The sequence below is a fragment of the Macaca mulatta genome, chromosome 7 (genome assembly GCF_049350105.2).
Source record: "Macaca mulatta isolate MMU2019108-1 chromosome 7, T2T-MMU8v2.0, whole genome shotgun sequence".
Classification (NCBI taxonomy): Eukaryota; Metazoa; Chordata; class Mammalia; order Primates; family Cercopithecidae; genus Macaca; species Macaca mulatta.
This window is the reverse complement of record NC_133412.1, coordinates 60514528-60532534: the sequence shown is the minus strand read 5'-3', so window position 1 is coordinate 60532534 and position 18007 is coordinate 60514528. Positions and strand designations below refer to the sequence as shown.

Sequence of the window (18007 nt, the reverse complement as noted above, 5' to 3'; positions counted from 1 at the left end):
TGAAGAAACTCATTGGTAGCTTGATGGGGATGGCATTGAATCTATAAATTACCTTGGGCAGTATGGCCATTTTCATGATATTGATTCTTCCTATCCATGAGCATGGTATGTTCTTCCATTTGTTTGTGTCCTCTTTTATTTCACTGAGCAGTGGTTTGTAGTTGTCCTTGAAGAGGTCCTTTACATCCCTTGTAAGTTGGATTCCTAGGTATTTGATTCTCTTTGAAGCAATTGTGAATGGAAGTTCATTCATGATTTGGCTCTCTGTTTGTCTGTTACTGGTGTATAAGAATGCTTGTGATTTTTGCACATTAATTTTGTATCCTGAGACTTTGCTGAAGTTGCTTATCAGCTTAAGGAGATTTTGGGCTGAGACGATGGGGTTTTCTAAATATACAATCATGTCATCTGCAAAGAGGGACAATTTGACTTCTTCTTTTCCTAACTGAATATGCTTTATTTCTTTCTCCTGCCTGATTGCCCTAGCCAGAACTTCCAACACTATGTTGAATAGGAGTGGTGAGAGAGGGCATCCCTGTCTTGTGCCAGTTTTCAAAGGGAATTTTTCCAGTTTTTGCCCATTCAGTATGATATTGGCTGTGGGTTTGTCATAAATAGCTCTTATGATTTTGAGATATGTTCCATCAATACCGAATTTATTGAGCGTTTTTAGCATGAAGGGCTGTGGAATTTTGTCAAAGGCCTTTTTCTGCATCTATTGAGATAATCATGTGGTTTTTGTCTTTGGTTCTGTTTATATGCTGGATTACGTTTATTGATTTGCGTATGTTGAACTAGCCTTGCATCCCAGGGATGGAGCCCATTTGATCATGGTGGATAAGCTTTTTGATGTGCTTCTGGATCTGGTTTGCCAGTATTTTATTGAGGATTTTTGCATCGATGTTCATCAGGGATATTGGTCTAAACTTCTCTTTTTTTGTTGTGTCTCTGCCAGGCTTTGGTATCAGGATGATGTTGGCCTCATAAAATGAGTTAGGGAGGATTTCCTCTTTTTCTATTGATTGGAATAGTTTCAGAAGGAATGGTACCAGCTCCTCCTTGTACCTCTGGTAGAATTCAGCTGTGAATCCATCTGGTCCTGGACTTTTTTTGGTTGGTAGGCTATTAATTATTGCCTCAATTTCAGAGCCTACTATTGGTCTATTCAGGGATTCAGCTTCTTCCTGGTTTAGTCTTGGAAGAGTGTAAGTGTCCAGGAAACTATCCATTTCTTCTAGATTTTCTAGTTTATTTGCGTAGAGGTGTTTATAGTATTCTCTGATGGTAGTTTGTATTTCTGTGGGGTCGGTGGTGATATCCCCTTTATCATTTTTTATTGCATCTATTTGATTCTTCTCTCTTTTCTTCTTTGTTAGTCTTGCTAGCGGTCTATCAATTTTGTTGATCTTTTCAAAAAACCAACTCCGGGATTCATTGATTTTTTGGAGGGTTTTTTTGTGTCTCTGTCTCCTTCAGTTCTGCTCTGATCTTAGTTATTTCTTGCCTTCTGCTAGCTTTCAAATGTGTTTGTTCTTTCTTCTCTACTTCTTTTAATTGTTATGTTAGAGTGTCAATTTTAGATCTTTCCTGCTTTCTCTTGTGGGCATTTAGTGCTATAAATTTCCCTCTACACACTGTTTTAAATGTGTCCCAGAGATTCTGGTATGTTGTATCTTTGTTCTCATTGGTTTCAAAGAACATCTTTATTTCTGCCTTCATTTCATTGTGTACCCAGTAGTCATTCAGGAGCAGGTTATTCAGTTTCCATGTAGTTGAGTGGTTTTGATTGAGTTTCTTAGTCCTGAGTTCTAGTTTGATTGCACTGTGGTCTGAGAGACAGTTTGTTATAATTTCTGTTCTTGTACATTTGCTGAGGAGTGCTTTACTTCCAATTATGTGGTCAATTTTGGAATAAGTGTGATGTGGTGCTGAGAAGAATGTATATTCTGCTGATTTGGGGTGGAGAGTTCTGTAGATATCTATTAGGTCTGCTTGCTGCAGAGATGAGTTCAATTTCTGGATATCCTTGTTAACTTTCTGTCTCATTGATCTGTCTAATGTTGACAGTGGGGTGTTGAAATCTCCCATTATTATTGTATGGGAGTCTAAGTCCCTTTGTAAGTCTCTAAGGACTTGCTTTATGAATATGGGTGCTCCTGTATTGGGTGCATATATATTTAGGATAGTTAGCTCTTCCTGTTGAATTGATCCCTTTACCATTATGTAATGGCCTTCTTTGTCTCTTTTGATCTTTGATGGTTTAAAGTCTGTTTTATCAGAGACTAGTATTGCAACCCCTGCTTTTTTTTTGTTCTCTATTTGCTTGGTAGATCTTCCTCCATCCCTTTATTTTGAGCCTATGTGTGTCTCTGCATGTGAGATGGGTCTCCTGAATACAGCAGACTGATGGGTCTTGACTCTTTATCCAGTTTGCCAGTCTGTGTCTTTTAATTGGAGCATTTAGTCCATTATTTAAGGTTAAGATTGTTATGTGTGAACTTGATCCTGCCATTATGATATTAACTGGTTATTTTGCTCGTTAGTTGATGCAGTTTCTTCCTAGCCTCGATGGTCTTTACATTTTGGCATGTTTTTGCAATGGCTGGTACCGGTTGTTCCTTTCCATGTTTAGTGCTTCCTTCAGGGTCTCTTGTAAGGCAGGTCTGGTGGTGACAAAATCTCTAAGCATTTGCTTATCTGTAAAGGATTTTATTTCTCCTTCACTTATGAAACTTAGTTTGGCTGGATATGAAATTCTGGGTTTAAAATTCTTTTCTTTAAGAATGTTGAATATTGGCCCCCACTGTCTTCTGGCTTGGAGAGTTTCTGCCAAGAGATCTGCTGTTGGTCTGATGGGCTTCCCTTTGTGGGTAACCCGACCTTTCTCTCTGGCTGCCCTTAAGATTTTTTCCTTCATTTCAACTTTGGTGAATCTGGCAATTATGTGTCTTGGAGTTGCTCTTCTCGAGGAATATCTTTGTGGCGTTCTCTGTATTTCTGACTTTGAACGTTGGCCTGCCCTACTAGGTTGGGGAAGTTCTCCTGGATGATATCCTGAAGAGTGTTTTCCAACTTGGTTCCATTTTCCCCCTCACTTTCAGGCACCCCAATCAGACATAGATTTGGTCTTTTTACATAATCCTATATTTCTTGCAGGCTTTGTTCGTTTCTTTTTCTTCTTTTTTCTTTAGATTTCTCTTCTCGCTTCATTTCATTCATTTGATCCTCAATCGCTGATACTCTTTCTTCCAGTTGATCGAGTCGGTTACTGAAGCTTGTGCATTTGTCACGTATTTCTCGTGTCATGGTTTTCATCTCTGTCTGTTCGTTTATGGCCCTCTCTGCATTAATTATTCTGGTTATCAATTCTTCCACTCTTTTTTCACGCTTTTCAGTTTCTTTGCACTGGGTATGTAATTCCTCCTTTAGCTCTGAGAAGTTTGATGGACTGAAGTCTTCTCTCATCTCGTCAGTCATTCTCCATCCAGCTTTGATCCGTTGCTGGCGATGAGCTGTGTTCCTTTGCAGGGGGAGATGTGCTCTTATTTTTTGAATTTCCAGCTTTTCTGCCCTGCTTTTTCCCCATCTTTGTGGTTTTATCTGCCTCTGGTCTTTGATGATGGTGACGTACTGATGGGGTTTTGGTGTGGGTGTCCTTCCTGTTTGTTAGTTTTCCTTCTAACAGTCAGGACTCTCAGCTGTAGGTCTGTTGGAGATTGCTTGAGGTCCACTCCAGACCTTGTTTGCCTGGGTGTCAGCAGCAGAGGCTGCAGAAGATAGAATACAGCTGAACAGTGAGTGTACCTGATTCTTGCTTTGAAAGCTTCCTCTCGGGGGTGTACTCCACTATGTGAGGTGTGGGGTGTCAGTCTGCCCCTAGTGGAGGATGTCTCCCAGTTAGGCTACTCAGGGGTCAGGGACCCACTTGAGCAGGCAGTCTGTCCCTTCTCAGATCTCACCATCCGTGTTGGGAGATCCATCGCTCTCTTCAAAGCTGTCAGACAGAGTTGCTTGCATCTGCAGAGGTTTCTGCTTTTTGTTGTTGTAGTCATTGTTGTTGTTGTTGTTTAGTTGTGCCCTGTCCCCAGAGGTGGAGTCTACAGAGACTGGCAGGCCTCCTTGAGCTGCTGTGAGCTCCACCCAGTTCGATCTTCCCAGGGCTTTGTTTACCTACTTAAGCCTCAGCAATGGCAGGCGCCCCTCCCCCAGCCTCGCTGCTGCCTTGCGGTTAGATCGCTGACTGCTGTGCTAGCAATGAGGAAGGCTCTGTGGGCGTGGGACCCTCCCGGCCAGGTGTAGGATATAATCTCCTGGTGTGCCCGTTTGCTTAAAGCGCAGTATTGGGGTGGGAGTTACCGATTTTCCCGGTGTTGTGTGTCTCTGTTCCCCTGGCTAGGAAAAGGGATTCCCTTCCCCCTTGCGCTTCCCAGGTGAGGCGATGCCGCTCCCTGCTTCAGCTCTTGCTGGTCGGGCTACAACAGCTGACCAGCACTGATTGTCCGGCACTCCCCAGTGAGATGAACCCAGTACCTCAGTTGATAATGCAGAAATCACCTGTCTTCTTTGTTGCTCACGCTAGGAGCTGGAGACTGGAGCTGTTCCTATTTGGCCATCTTGCTCCGCTCCCCCGCCTGCAGTGGATATTATTAATCCATTTTTGTTCTGTAGGTTACAGGCATCCAAATGGAGCTTCCTGCTTTTTTTTTTTTTTTTTTTTTTTTTTTTTGAGACGGAGTCTTGCTCTGTCGCCCAGGCTGGGGTGCAGTGGCCGGATCTCAGCTCACTGCAAGCTCCACCTCCCGGGTTTACGCCATTCTCCTGCCTCAGCCTCCTGAGTAGCTGGGACTACAGGCGCCCGCCACCTCGCCCGGCTAGTTTTTTGTATTTTTTAGTAGAGATGGGGTTTCACTGTGTTAGCCAGGATGGTCTCGATCTCCTGACCTCGTGATCCACCTGTCTTGGCCTCCCAAAGTGCTGGGATTACAGGCTTGAGCCACCGCGCCCGGCCTAAGCCTGCACTATGAAGGAAATTTTCTGTGGTCTCCAGCCTTTCTCCCAATCTTCTGATGATCACACAGTGAACATCCATAGGGAACAGTCTACAAGTAGTTTTGAACTCCCCCTTTAGTGTCTGAAGTTCTCAGAGCTTCTATGCTCTCACAGTAGCTCACACTCAAGTCTTTAGCAAATAATATGTAAATTATTTGATACAGTTGTGTAACAGCTCGTCTTCATTCCATGCCCAGCTTTGGGTGAAACAGTGCTTGTCTCCTGTCTCAACTGGGTGGAAGTTTTTTTTCATTAAATGTCAGGCTAATTGGTTAACGTGTGATCTCAGCTTTCTAAAGGATTCATACACATTTATGATTTTGTAGATTAGCTGCCTTTTTCTTATTCTTATGTTGGGAATATAATCTTTCTGGCCTTCTGCATCTTACACAGAATCTGAAAATTCTGGATTTCTTTAAGGCGAGGTTTAAAATTACACCTTGAATTCTACAAATTCAATTTCCTTTACAGATATAGGGCTATTTTGACTTTTTATTTCTTCTTGAGTTACTTTTGTTAAATTGTATTTTTCAAAAAATTTATCCATTTTATGTAACTTGTAACTTATTGGCATTTTTTAAAAATATCTTTTAATGTGTGAAAAATCAATCTTTGAGTTTTAATCACAATATTTTGTTCATTTACACTTAATGTAATGATCTAGCTGGGCTTAAGTTGACTGTATTGCTATTTGCTTTTGATTTTTCCCTCCTTTGTTCCAATAACCCTTATTTCCTGCCTTCTTTTGTATTAATAAATGGCATTTGTATTATTCCACTTTACTATTAGAATTTTTTCTATATTTTAAAAATAAAAAATGAATGTTTGACTTATTTTGAGATTTTTCTGGCTCAAACGTAAATGGATATTTTTGCCATTTCTAGCATGGAAGAACCTGTAAGCAATTTAATTCTATTTAAATCCTCTTGCCTTTTGTACTACTGTTCTAACATACTTTACTTCTATATTTGTGTAAAAACATAATATAGTAATTTTAAGTTGTCAATATTATTTTATATTTACCCACATATTTACCCTTTATGTGTGCTTCATCCCTTCCTGCATTTCATGCTTCTCTCTGGAATAAGTTTCCTTTTAACTGAAGAATGTCCTTTAATACTTTCTGTAGTAGGTATCTCAGCTTTTTCTTTTTTTGTCTGAAAACATTTTTACTTGGCTTTAACTTTTCAAGGCTATTTTTACTAGATACACAATTCTCAGGTTTGCTGGCTTTAAAATTCTAGACCCTTCTCACACCTTTAGCACTTTTAAAGTGTCATATCATTGTCATTTAACTTCCATAGTTTGTGTTGAAAAGTCATGTATCATTCTGTTTAAAAGTCAGATATAACTTTTTCTTTTTGTAGATAATGAATAGTTTTTCACTTGCTACTTTTAAGAATTTATCTTTACTTGGTTTTCAGAAGTTTGACAATAGTTGTCTAGGATGGTTTTCTATGTGTTTATTTTGGAGTTTGCTGAGCTTCCTGAATCTGTGGGCTGATTCTTTCAATTTTGGAAAAGTCTTGACCATTATCTCTTCAAATATCTCCTGATTCTTCATAGGCCTCATAACATTTTACTATGTGCTGGATGTTGTGTATAAGAGAATCATAAAAACTAAAATCAATGTTATTTTCAACAGGAGACAGTTTACTCTTTCCTATGTTAGAATATGGGGGAGATCACCTCATTCTTACCAGAATCTGAGCTAGATCAGTGCTCAATGGCACCTTCAGTTAGACATAGTCTTACTCGAGTTTCAAATGTCTCAAGAGCAAGACTCAAGGTGTGTTTGTAGTAAGGCCCTCATTCTAGTGGAGCTTTGTCTCCTAAGCATTTACTCCCAAAAAAGACTGTGGGATATTCCTCTGGAATTTTTCTGGCCCAGTCTCCCAGCACACCATGCCCCCTCCCCTACAAACTCTCAGTGAATGTCTCACATTGAAAACCAGCCATGTATCTGGGGCTCTTCTAGATTTCAATTAGTCCTATCAGCCCAAATTCAAGTGTTCCACTGCTTTCTTTTTCCTCTACTAGAGTTTATCTGCTTATGCCAAGCTCAATCCTCAGCACAGGCCTAGGACTTGACAAGTGTTCCCAGAGAAGTAAATGGCTGGCCATATCGACTCACTGAGGAAGGGCTCCTAGCTCTCTGAAATTTTTGTATTTTGCTTCTACAGCTGTCTGATGTCCTTCCAAGAAGATTTTGAAAAATCTATACTTATGTCAAGTCCCCTCAGCCTGGCACTCAAGGTTCTTCCCAAACTGATCTCAATCTACTTTCATGGAATTACACCCCAATCTCTCATCCCTGAAAATTTCTGGTCCTCACTATGTCTACTGAATAACTGTTTTATTTTTCTGATTCTATGCTTTTTTACTCATTTCGTACTAGTTTTCAGAATATCCCTCCTCTTTCTACATCTCAATACCGACTAGTGTCTGATGCATTCCCAGGCTGGCCTGAAGGGATAACTTACCAAGTATAAATTCTTGAAGCACTGTTTGCTCCACTATTTTTGTAGTAAATAATGTCTTCCCCTGAGGATATCTCATTTTGGTGTCTAGTATGGCAATTTCATTTTTCATGCTATTGCTTTTTAAATTCTCAATTATAAAGTTTCTTTTTAGATAGTCAATTTTATTTTTAAATAAACACTGTATATATTTAAAATGTACTTGGTCTTTAACGTGTATACACACACAGTAAAATGATTACTAAAGTGAGAAACATATTCATCTCCTCACAGTAACCTGTGTGTGTGCATGCATGTGCGTGTGTGAGTGTGTGTGGTGTGAGCACCTGAAATCTATTCTCAGCAAATTTCCAGTATATAGTACAGTATTATTAATTATAGTCATGATGCTGTACATTAGATCTCTAGATTTACTCATCCTATACAACTTCAACTTTATACCTCTTGCCCAATATATCCCCATTTCCCCCAGTTCCCTGCCCCTGGTAACCATCATTCTATCTTCTGCTTCTATGTATTCAACTCTTTCAGATTTACACATTATTATGCATATTATTACTTAATATATAATAGAATATATGTGTACTATATATATGTTCATACAAATATTTACACATCACATTTATTCATTCATTGATGCACATTTAGGTTGTTTCTTATCTATATTTTTGTGAATAATGCTACAATAAATAAAAGTGAAGATATTTCTTCAAAATACTCATTTCATTTCCTTTGGATATATACCAGAGAAGTTGCTGGATCACATGAAAATTCCATGTTTAATTTTTTGAGAAAACTTCATATTGTTTTCCATATAGCTATACCAATTTACATTCAAACCAACAGAGTACAAGGATTGCTTTTTCTCCACATCCTCACCAACACTTGCTGTCTTTTATCTTCTTTATAACAGACATCCTAACAGGTGTGAGATGATATCTCATTGTGGTTTTCATTTGCATTTATCTGGTGATTGGTTGAGTATCTTTTCATATATCTATTGGCCATGTGTATGTCTTCTTTGGAAAAAATGTTTATTCAGGTACTTTGGTCAATTTTTAATCCCCCCCTCCCTTTTTTTGCTATTGTCTATGTTCCTTATTTTTTAAAATATTAACCCCTTATGTGATACATGGTTTGCTTATATTTTCTGCCAATTCATAAGTTCCAATTTTCTTTTGTTGATTGTTTCCTTGCTGTACAGACACTTTTTAGTTTGGATGAACCCATCTGTCTATTTTTACTTTTGTTACCTGTGTTTTGGGAGTCATATCCAAAAAACCACTGGCAAGGTCAAAGTCAAGGACATTTTCCATGGTTTCTTCTAGGAATTTTATGGTTTCAGGTCTTGTGTTTAAGACTTCAATTCACTTTGAATTGATTTTTGTTTATGGAATAAGGCTCCAATTTCATTCCTTCACATGCGGATACTCAGTTTTCCCCATACCATTTATTTCATTTATTTGAATTTCAGATTCAAGGATTATATGTGAAGATTTATCACTTGGGTATATTACGTGATGCTGAGGTTTAGGCTTTTAATGATTCCATCATCCGATTAGTGAACACAATACCAAACAGGTAGTTGTTCAACCTTTGCATGCTCCCCTCCCTCTCTCCTTTTGGAATCTCCAGTGTTTATTGTTTCCATCTTTGTGTCCATGTATACCTAATGTTTAGCTCCCACTTATAAGTGTGAACATTCAGTATTTGGTTTTCTGTTTCTGTGTTAAATTGCTTAGAATAATGACCTCCAGTTGTATCCTTGTTCTTGAAAATAACATGGTTTTATTTACTGTGGCTGCACAGTATTCCATTGTGTATATATACTGCATTTTCTTTATATGATTCACCATTGATGGGCACCTGTGTTGATTCCATGTCTTTGCTATTGTGAAAAGTGCTACAATGAACATACAAGTGCAGACAGAATGATTTATTTTTCGTTGGTTATATACCCAGTAATGAGATTGTTTGGTTGAATGGTAATTCTACCTTTAGTTCTTTGAGTAATCTCCAAACTGCTTTCCAAAGGGGCTGGACTAATTTGTATTCCCACCAACAGTACATAAGTGTTCCGTTTTCTTTGGACCCTCACCAGCATCTTTTTTTTTTTTTTTTTTTTTTTTTTTTTACTTTTTAAATAATTGCCATTCTGACTGGTATGAGATAGTATCTCATTGTGGTTTTCATTTACATCTCTCTCATGATAAGTGATGTTGAAAATATTTTCACGTGTTTGTTGGTTACTTGTACGTTTTCTTTCAAGAACTGTCTTCTCACGTCCTTTGCCCATCTTTTAATGTTATCTTTTCTTGTTGATTTATTTAACTTAGTTATAGATTCTGGATATTAGTCCTTTGTTGGATGCATAGTTTGTGAATATTTTCTATTATGTAACTTGTTTGTAACTTTGTTGGTAGTTTTTCTTCCTGTGCAGAAACTCTCTAGTTTAAGACCCATGTGTCAATTTTTATTGCATTTGCTTTTGAGCACTTAAAATATAAATTCTTTGCCTAAGGCAATATCTAGAAGAGTATTTCCTAGGTTTTCTTTTAGGATTTTTAGAGTTTGGGGTCTTACATTTAAGCCTTTACTCCATCTTGAGTTAATTTTGGTACACAGTGAAAGGTAGGAGTCCAGTTTCATCCTTCTGCATATGGTTAGCCAGTTTTTCCAGCATCATTTATGGAATACGGAGTCCTTTCCCTATTGTTTATTTTTGCCAATTTTTTTGACGATCAGGTGGTTGTAGGTGTCTGGCTTAATTTCAGGGGTCTCCATTCTGTTCCATTGGTCTATGTGTCTATGTTTGTACCAGTACCATGCTGTTTTGGTTAGTGTAGCTAGCTTTATAGTACAGTTTGAAGTTGGGAGATGTAACGCCTCTGGCTTTATTCTTTTTGTTTAGGATTGCCTTGGCTATTCAGGCTCTTTTGGGGTTCCATACAAATTTTAGAATAGTTTTTCTCTAATTCTGCCAAAAAAAAAAAAATATATATATATATAGGTAATTTGTAGATTGTTTTGTGTAGCATGACATTTTAAAGATATTGAATCTTCCTATCCATGATCATAGAATGCTTTTCCATTTGTATAGTTTATGATTTCCTTCTCCTTACAGAGATCATTCACCTCCTTCATTAGATGTATGCCCAGGTACTGTGAGTGTGTGTGGCTATTATAAACGGGATTATGTTCTTGATTTGATTCCCAGCTTGAAGATTACTGGTGTATAGAAGTGTTACTGATTTTTGTGCATTGATTTTTTTATCCTGAGACTTTGCTGAATTCATTTATTAGGTCTAAGCGTCTTTTGGTAGAATCTTTAGGGCTTCCCAGGTATAAATTACATTGTCAGTGAAGAGACATAATTTCCAACACTAGCATTCCCAACACTGTTAAATATGAGTGATAAGAGTGGGCATCCTTGTCTTATTCCAGTTCTCAAAGGGAATGCTTCCAGTTTTTTGTCAATTCAGTATGATGTTGGCTGTGGGTTTGTCATAGATGGCTCTTATTATTTTGAGGTATGTTCCTTTAATGCCTAGTTTTTTCGAGAGTTTTTATCATGAAGGGATGTTGGATTTTATCAAATGCTTTTTCTGCATCTACTGAGATGAACATATGATTTTTGTTTTTAATTCTGTTTATGTGGTGAATCACATTTATTGATTTGCATATGTGGGACAATCCTTGCATCCCAGGAATAAAACCCACTTGACTGTGGTGAATTAACTTTTTGATATGCTGCTGGATTTGGTGTGCTAGTATTTTCTGAGGATTTTTGCATCTGTGTTCAGGTACAATGGTCTGTAGTTTTCTTTTTTGTGTCTTTGTCAAATTTTGGTATCAGGATCATACTAGTTTCATAGAGTGAGCCAGGAAGTAGTCCCTCGTCCTCAATTTTTTGGAGTACTTTCAGTAGGGTTGGTACCAGCTGTTCTTTCTATGTCTGGTAGAATTCAGCTGTGAACCCATTTGGTCCACGGCTCTTTTTTTTTTTTTTTTTTTTTTTTTTTTAACTGATTCAATTTCCTTACTCATTATTATCTGTTCAGGATTTGTTTCTTCCTGGTTCAATCTTGGGAATTTGTGTTTCCAGGAATTTATCCATTTTCTCTAGACTTTCTAATTTGTGTACATAGAGATGTTCATAATATTCTCTGAGCATCTTTTGTATTTCTGTGGGATCAATTGTGATGCTACTTTTGTAATTTTTGATTGTGCTTATTTGGATGTCTTTTTTTGTTAATCTAGCTAGTGGTTTATCCATCTTGTTTATCTTTTCAAAAATGAACTTTTTGCTTCACTGATCCTTTGAATGGTTTTGGGGGTCTCCATTTCATTCAGTTCTGCTCTGATTGTAATTATTTCTTCTGTTAGCTTTGGGTTTAGTTTGTTATTATGTTGCTAGTACTTTTAGTTGCAAGGTTAGGTTGTTAATTTGAGCTATTTCTATCTTTTTGATATAGGCATTTAGCACTATAAACTTTCCTCTTAACCCTGCTTTTGCCACATTCCAGAAGTTTTGGTATATTGTGACTCTATTTTCATTTATTTCAAATACTTTTTTTTTTTTTTGAGACAAAGTAACGCACTGTTGCCCAGGCTGGAGTGCAGTTCTTGGCGCACTGCAATTCCACCTCCCAGGTTCAAGAGATTCTCCTGCCTCAGACTCCTGAGTAGCTGGGATTACAGGCACCTACCATCACGCCCAGCTAATTTTTTGTATTTTTAGTAGAGATGGGGTTTCACCATGTTGGCCAGGCTGGTCTCGAACTGCTGACCCTGTGATTCACCCACCTTGGCCTTCCAAAGGAGGACAGTGAGAGTACCTTCCCACTGTGACTTCTCTTCAGCTGCAGAATTGTTCTTAAATAGGTTATCTACAAAACCTGCAGTACAATCATACAGAGTATGGAAGTAGAACCTTGGCTCTTAGTGTTTTTGTTGTCTCATGCCTGAAAACCTGAAATACAAAACATCACCTTTGCTGACTAAGAAAGTTCAGTAGTAAGAATGCCAGAGGAACTCAAAATTCCTTATGCTTGAACTATAACCACAGGAGTGGAAGTATCGGAATCTACAGGAAACTCAGGTCATGGAAAGCTAGTAGTGTTGGTATAAGTGTGTACGTGTGTTGTGTGTCCATGTTCCCAGCATCAGGGGACAACAGTATTACTGGTATATTTCTTATGGATCTTGTAGAAAAAAAGAAAATCTTAATATGATTGTATAAGAGACCAAATATCATGGCTCATGCCTGTAATCCCAGCACTTTGGGAGGCTGAGGCAGGTGAATGGCAAGGTGAGGAGTTCAAGACCAGCATGACCAACATGGTGAAACTCTGTCTCTACTAAAAATATAAAAATTAGCCAGGCGTGGTGGCTCATGCCTGTAATCCTAGGTACTCAGGAGGCTGAGGCAGGAGAATTGCTTGAACTCGGGAGGCGGACGTTGCAGTGAGCCGAGATCGTGCTACTACACTCTAGCCTGGGTGACAGAGCAAGACTCCATCTCAAAAAACAAACAAATGAAAAAAGACCAAATTCATCTTCATCAATTATTCTCTATGTCAAATTTTACACAGTACATTCTCTCCTGTGCATATCAATCTATATCAGCAATTGCTCTATGCTACATTTAATTATACTTCTTCAACATTCACAGTCTTCACAATTTGTTCTTTGTGTAGTATGTTATGTGCTCAAAGATTTAAAAAACAGAAAAAACATTTTCTTGACCTCCCTAATGGGTAGGCTTATAGATGAAAGTATATTGATATCCTGCACTTTAGTTACTCGTTGAACAGGTAGGCATGAAATTTAAAGAAAAAGTATGCATTTAACTATTACCTAAATAAAGTATGAATCATTACTTTGATTATTGATGGTATCACTCTTACAAAAGTGTTTTATATTAGGACATATCCATTCAGCTATTTTACATAACCAATGGAAATAATGTAATCCTATATATGTAATTATATTATTAATAAAAGGATATAAAAATAATACCTACTATCATAAATCAAAATCAATATAAGCCTAAAATAGCCTATTTTTAGGCCAGGTGCGGTGGTGACGCCTGTTAATCCCAGCACTTTGGGAGGCTGAGATGGGTGGATCACTTGAGGTCAGGAGTTCGAGACCAGCCTGGCCAACATGGTGAAACCCCATCTCTACTAAAAGTACAAAAATTAGCCAGGTGTAGTGGCGGATGCCTGTAATCCCAGCTACTCAGGAGGCTGTGGCAGGAGAATTGCTTGAACCCAGGAAAAAGAGGCTGCAGTGAGCCAAGATTGCACCACTGTACTCCAGCCTGGGCAATAGAGTAAGCCTCCATTTTGGGGGGGGGGGGAAAGCCTATTTTAAAAAAACAAAGACCCCACTCCTCAAAAGTATTAGAGTATTTTAAAATCAGGTTTTTGGACCAGATGCAGTGGCTCACGCCTTTGATCCCAGCACTTTGGGAGGTTGAGGTGGGTGGATCACTTGAGGTCAGGAGTTCGTGACTAGCCTGGCCAACATGGTGAAACACCATCTCTACTAAAAATACAAAAACTTAGCTGGATGTGGTGGTGTGCACCTATAATCCCAGCTACTTGGGAGGCTAAGGTGGGATAATTGCTTTAACCCAGGAGGTGGAGGTTGCAGGGGGCCAAGATCATGCCATTGCACGCTAGCCTGGGCGACAGAACAAGACTCTGTCTCAAAAAAACCCAAAAACAACCACAACAAAAAAAACAGGTTTCTGGAAAGAAAAACATACATGGCTCAACTCGTACTCCTCTAAGTCAGTTGCCTGCAAAGAGAAAGTATTCACACCCTTCCACCATGCCAGAATTCTTAGAGGAGCAGGACCCAATTTGGCACTGTCTATCATGGGGTAGATAAGCCTATCTAATTCTGAGGTTCAGTATCAGGAATCGCCTGCATACAGATGAAAGCTTCATTCTCTATTTTATCCTTTATCAGTGTAAAAGTAACATTTTGCTTCTCTATCTGGTAACTCTTTTGCTTTATAGGTTGGTTCAGGACTTGAATGCAGAAAAGCATTGATATTTATTTGACTTCAAAGATCCCAATACTCTCGGAAGCATTTCAACTTTTTCTAGGATAGGAAGAAAAGAATAATGCCAAGTAAATGTGACATGAAGTGACAAATGTGACATAATGCTTGTTTAATGGCATTCTTTGTTTTTCACGTTTTGAGACAGCGAAAACTAATAAAGTAGATGAATTTGGATGGGAATGTGGGTCTTTTACCTCTCAATCAGACAAATGGTTTACTTTCTTTTGTTACTATACAATACTATTTTGCCAAAGAGAGAAATGTTCTTTCCTAAGCCATGGAGGCTAAGTTTGGCAGCACACCAAAGTTATAATTTGATACTAGATGTTAAAGCTGGAAGTGAATTTTAGTTTTTTGGCTCCTTCATTTATGAAATGGCAAGTTACCTTTATAAGTTGGGACAGTGTCCAACCTTCCTTTTTTAACTTGTTGTCTCTCCAAAGGCCGGACTATTGCCACAGGCTGCACTTTGTATGAATTAAAATCCCGTTTGTAGGTAGTACCAAGATCAATCTTCTCTTGTTTTGGTTTATATTCTTCTGGCACATGGTGAGGCTGTTTATTTCATAAGGATGATAATCCAACCTGAAATATATAAATTTGAAACATAGCCTCACACGTTCTTTTATTTCTAATTATTTCAATGAAGTATGGAAAATGTCAAGGCTTTTTTTTTTACTTGGAAAGTCTGAGAAGATATTAAAATCATAATAGTTGATAAACTACTTGAAAGAAGTAAATGAATTTTCATAAGGTCCTATCCAGTGACTAAATATCTTGAGAAAAGTAAATATATCAAAAATCCTAGTTTTTAAAACATCATTACAATAGATCTCAGTTAATTGGATCTTCAGTAAACAATATCCTCAAGTATTTGATTGTTTTCTAACCTGGAAGGAAATTTCAGGTAAACTTTACTAAACCTGAAAAGTTTAAAAAATATATTCCCCCTGAGTCCACTTTGTCAAAGTCCTTACTCATCCTACTTAAAGTCTCCAGCAAATTATTTTGGCATACTTTCTTCTTTTTGAATTCATGCTGTTTTCTCGCTTATTGTTAAATGATTAGTAACTCTGGTCTTTAGACATAAATCACATTCAGATTATAGATATGAATGTTCCTCATCTTTGGATCTCCCAGAATTCCTTGTCATGGATGGATGCCAGCTGGTAATGCAGCCAACCTGGGTGCTATATAACATTATGTGACAGAAGTAGTACTGCAGAACCTGAGGTAAAAACTGAGGAATGGAGAAGAACACAAACTTAGACTGATCAGACCGCCTACGTCCAAATCCTGGCTCTGTCATTTACTAGCTGCAGGACCTTGGATAACTTCATTAACCTGTTTATGCCCCAGTTTCTTTATATATAATATGGGACAATAATATCTTCTATCTCACAGAGTTGTTTTTAAGGATATACACACACGCTTTTAAGACTGCTTGGTACATAGTAAGATCAATATGGTAGCCACTACTGTTACTACCCCAAGACTTCATGGATTGCTTTTTTCTTCTGGACTCTATTGGCACATCACTCATTTTGTGATTAAACTATCTTGTATTAATCAATATTTGTTGCATATGTCTGGAAGTTCTCCAAAGAACCCAAACCCCTCACTGAATTCTTCTATTTACAACATAACTTCTTAGACTAATTAACTGTTTTCTCACCACTTCCAATCCATTTCACTCTGGTTTCCAGGACTGCCACTTCCCTAATACCGCTCTAAGGTTCACCATGTCTTCCATGTGATTAAATTCATCGAACATTTTTAATCCTCATCTTACTTGACCTCTCCAGTAGTAACTGACATTATTGTCCACACTGTCTGTTTCTAGGAAACTTGCTCTTCCTGACTTCCTTATTATTTCTTGCCAGTCTCCTATACAACTTCATCTACCTTTACTCGGTCATTAAATACATGTTAGCATTCCTCAAGACTTGGACCTACCTACACATACTTCTTTTCATCCACTGTTCACTCCTGAGGATAACTCTTCTACTCCCACAGCTTCGATTACTACCTAGATTGAAATAACCCTCAAATTTACATCTCAGCTTAGACCTCTTCTCTGAGCTCCATACCGGCATCTATGATGGTCTCTTGGATATTCAGTGGCAACTCAAAACTTAGTATGTCCCAAATCAACTCATTATTTCCCCTTAATAAATGTGGTCCTTTTTGCTTGCTCTCTATTTAAGTGAATGCTATCACCATCGCTTCAGACACAGAGTCAGAAATCTAGGACTCGCCCTTCATACTTCAATTCTCTCCTCTATCTAGTCCATCGTCAACTACTGTCAATTTTGCCTCATAAATCTCCCTCAAATCTAACCACTTTTCTCCACATCTGCCACTACCATAATATGCAAAGTTTTTGCAACAGCTCATTTGAATCACTTCAATAACTTTCAAAACTCATTTACCCACATCCACTCTAGTTCTCCCTCCAATCTTTTCTCCACATGGCACCTGAGTAACTCTTTCCCGTGTAAATCTCATCAGGTCATTCTTGCCCTTATCTCCCTGGCCTCTTCCTTAACTTCCTTCCTCCCCAACTCTACCCTCTACCAAAAAAACAAAGCAGAAAAATTTTCATGGCTTCTTATTACTGTAAGGACATAGACGACACTGAACATGGCTTAAAGGCTCTGCCTGGTCTCCTTCACTAGCCTCAGCTCTCACCACGCTTCCTCTTGCTTTCTCTGCTCCAGCTGGCCCTCTTTGATACTTTTCTCCCTTCCATGCTCCTTCCTGCTACATGTTACTCTCTCTCTCTCTGCTTGGAATGCATTTCCTTCCCCCTCTTAATCCAGCTAATTTAATATCCTTCAGGTTTTGACTTTTTTTTCTTATTTCCCTGATAAAGTCAAACTCTTGTTCTGGATGTCAAGGTACCTGTGCCTATCCTTCATAGATCTTATCACTGTTGCAATTTTAGACTTATTTTGAGTAATGTTTTTGATTACCATCTCTAATAGGTTGCAACATCTGTCAGCACAGAGATCATGACTGCTTTTGATCACCACTGTATCCCAGGTGTCTAGTATAGTGCTTGATGCTTAACAAATGCTTAATAATTTTTTATTTAATGAATGAAGAGTAGTAGAAATCACATACCTCTGCCTCCCAAGACATGTCAGTTGTTCTTTGCTCTTCCCAAATACTAACTAGAGGGGAATAGGCTAAAATGCAGTCAGGAAGTGAGAGAATCAGGAAGGGAAAAGCAAAGCAAAAGCTTAGAACTCTCAGTTTCTCTGGTTAGACTAGTTAAGTGTTAGAAAGTATACCTCCAAACCCAAAGCCGCTTTCTATGTAGTAGTAGAGGGTGAATGCAGTCTTATTCATGTGATATATCCTGAAACATTTGATGTGTCTAGAATCCTACTCCTTC

At 38.2% G+C, this 18007-nt stretch overlaps 1 protein-coding gene across 1 annotated transcript in view; it reads right to left on the bottom strand.

Moving 5' to 3' along the window:
- LOC106999258 (stabilizer of axonemal microtubules 2) overlaps positions 1-18007 on the bottom strand; it is a 29397-nt gene that overhangs the window by 5375 nt on the left and 6015 nt on the right. Inside the window, 2 exon segments of the mRNA XM_077938740.1 lie at positions 14994-15170; positions 15173-15192. Of these exon segments, the coding sequence (XP_077794866.1) occupies positions 14994-15170; positions 15173-15192 (197 nt within the window).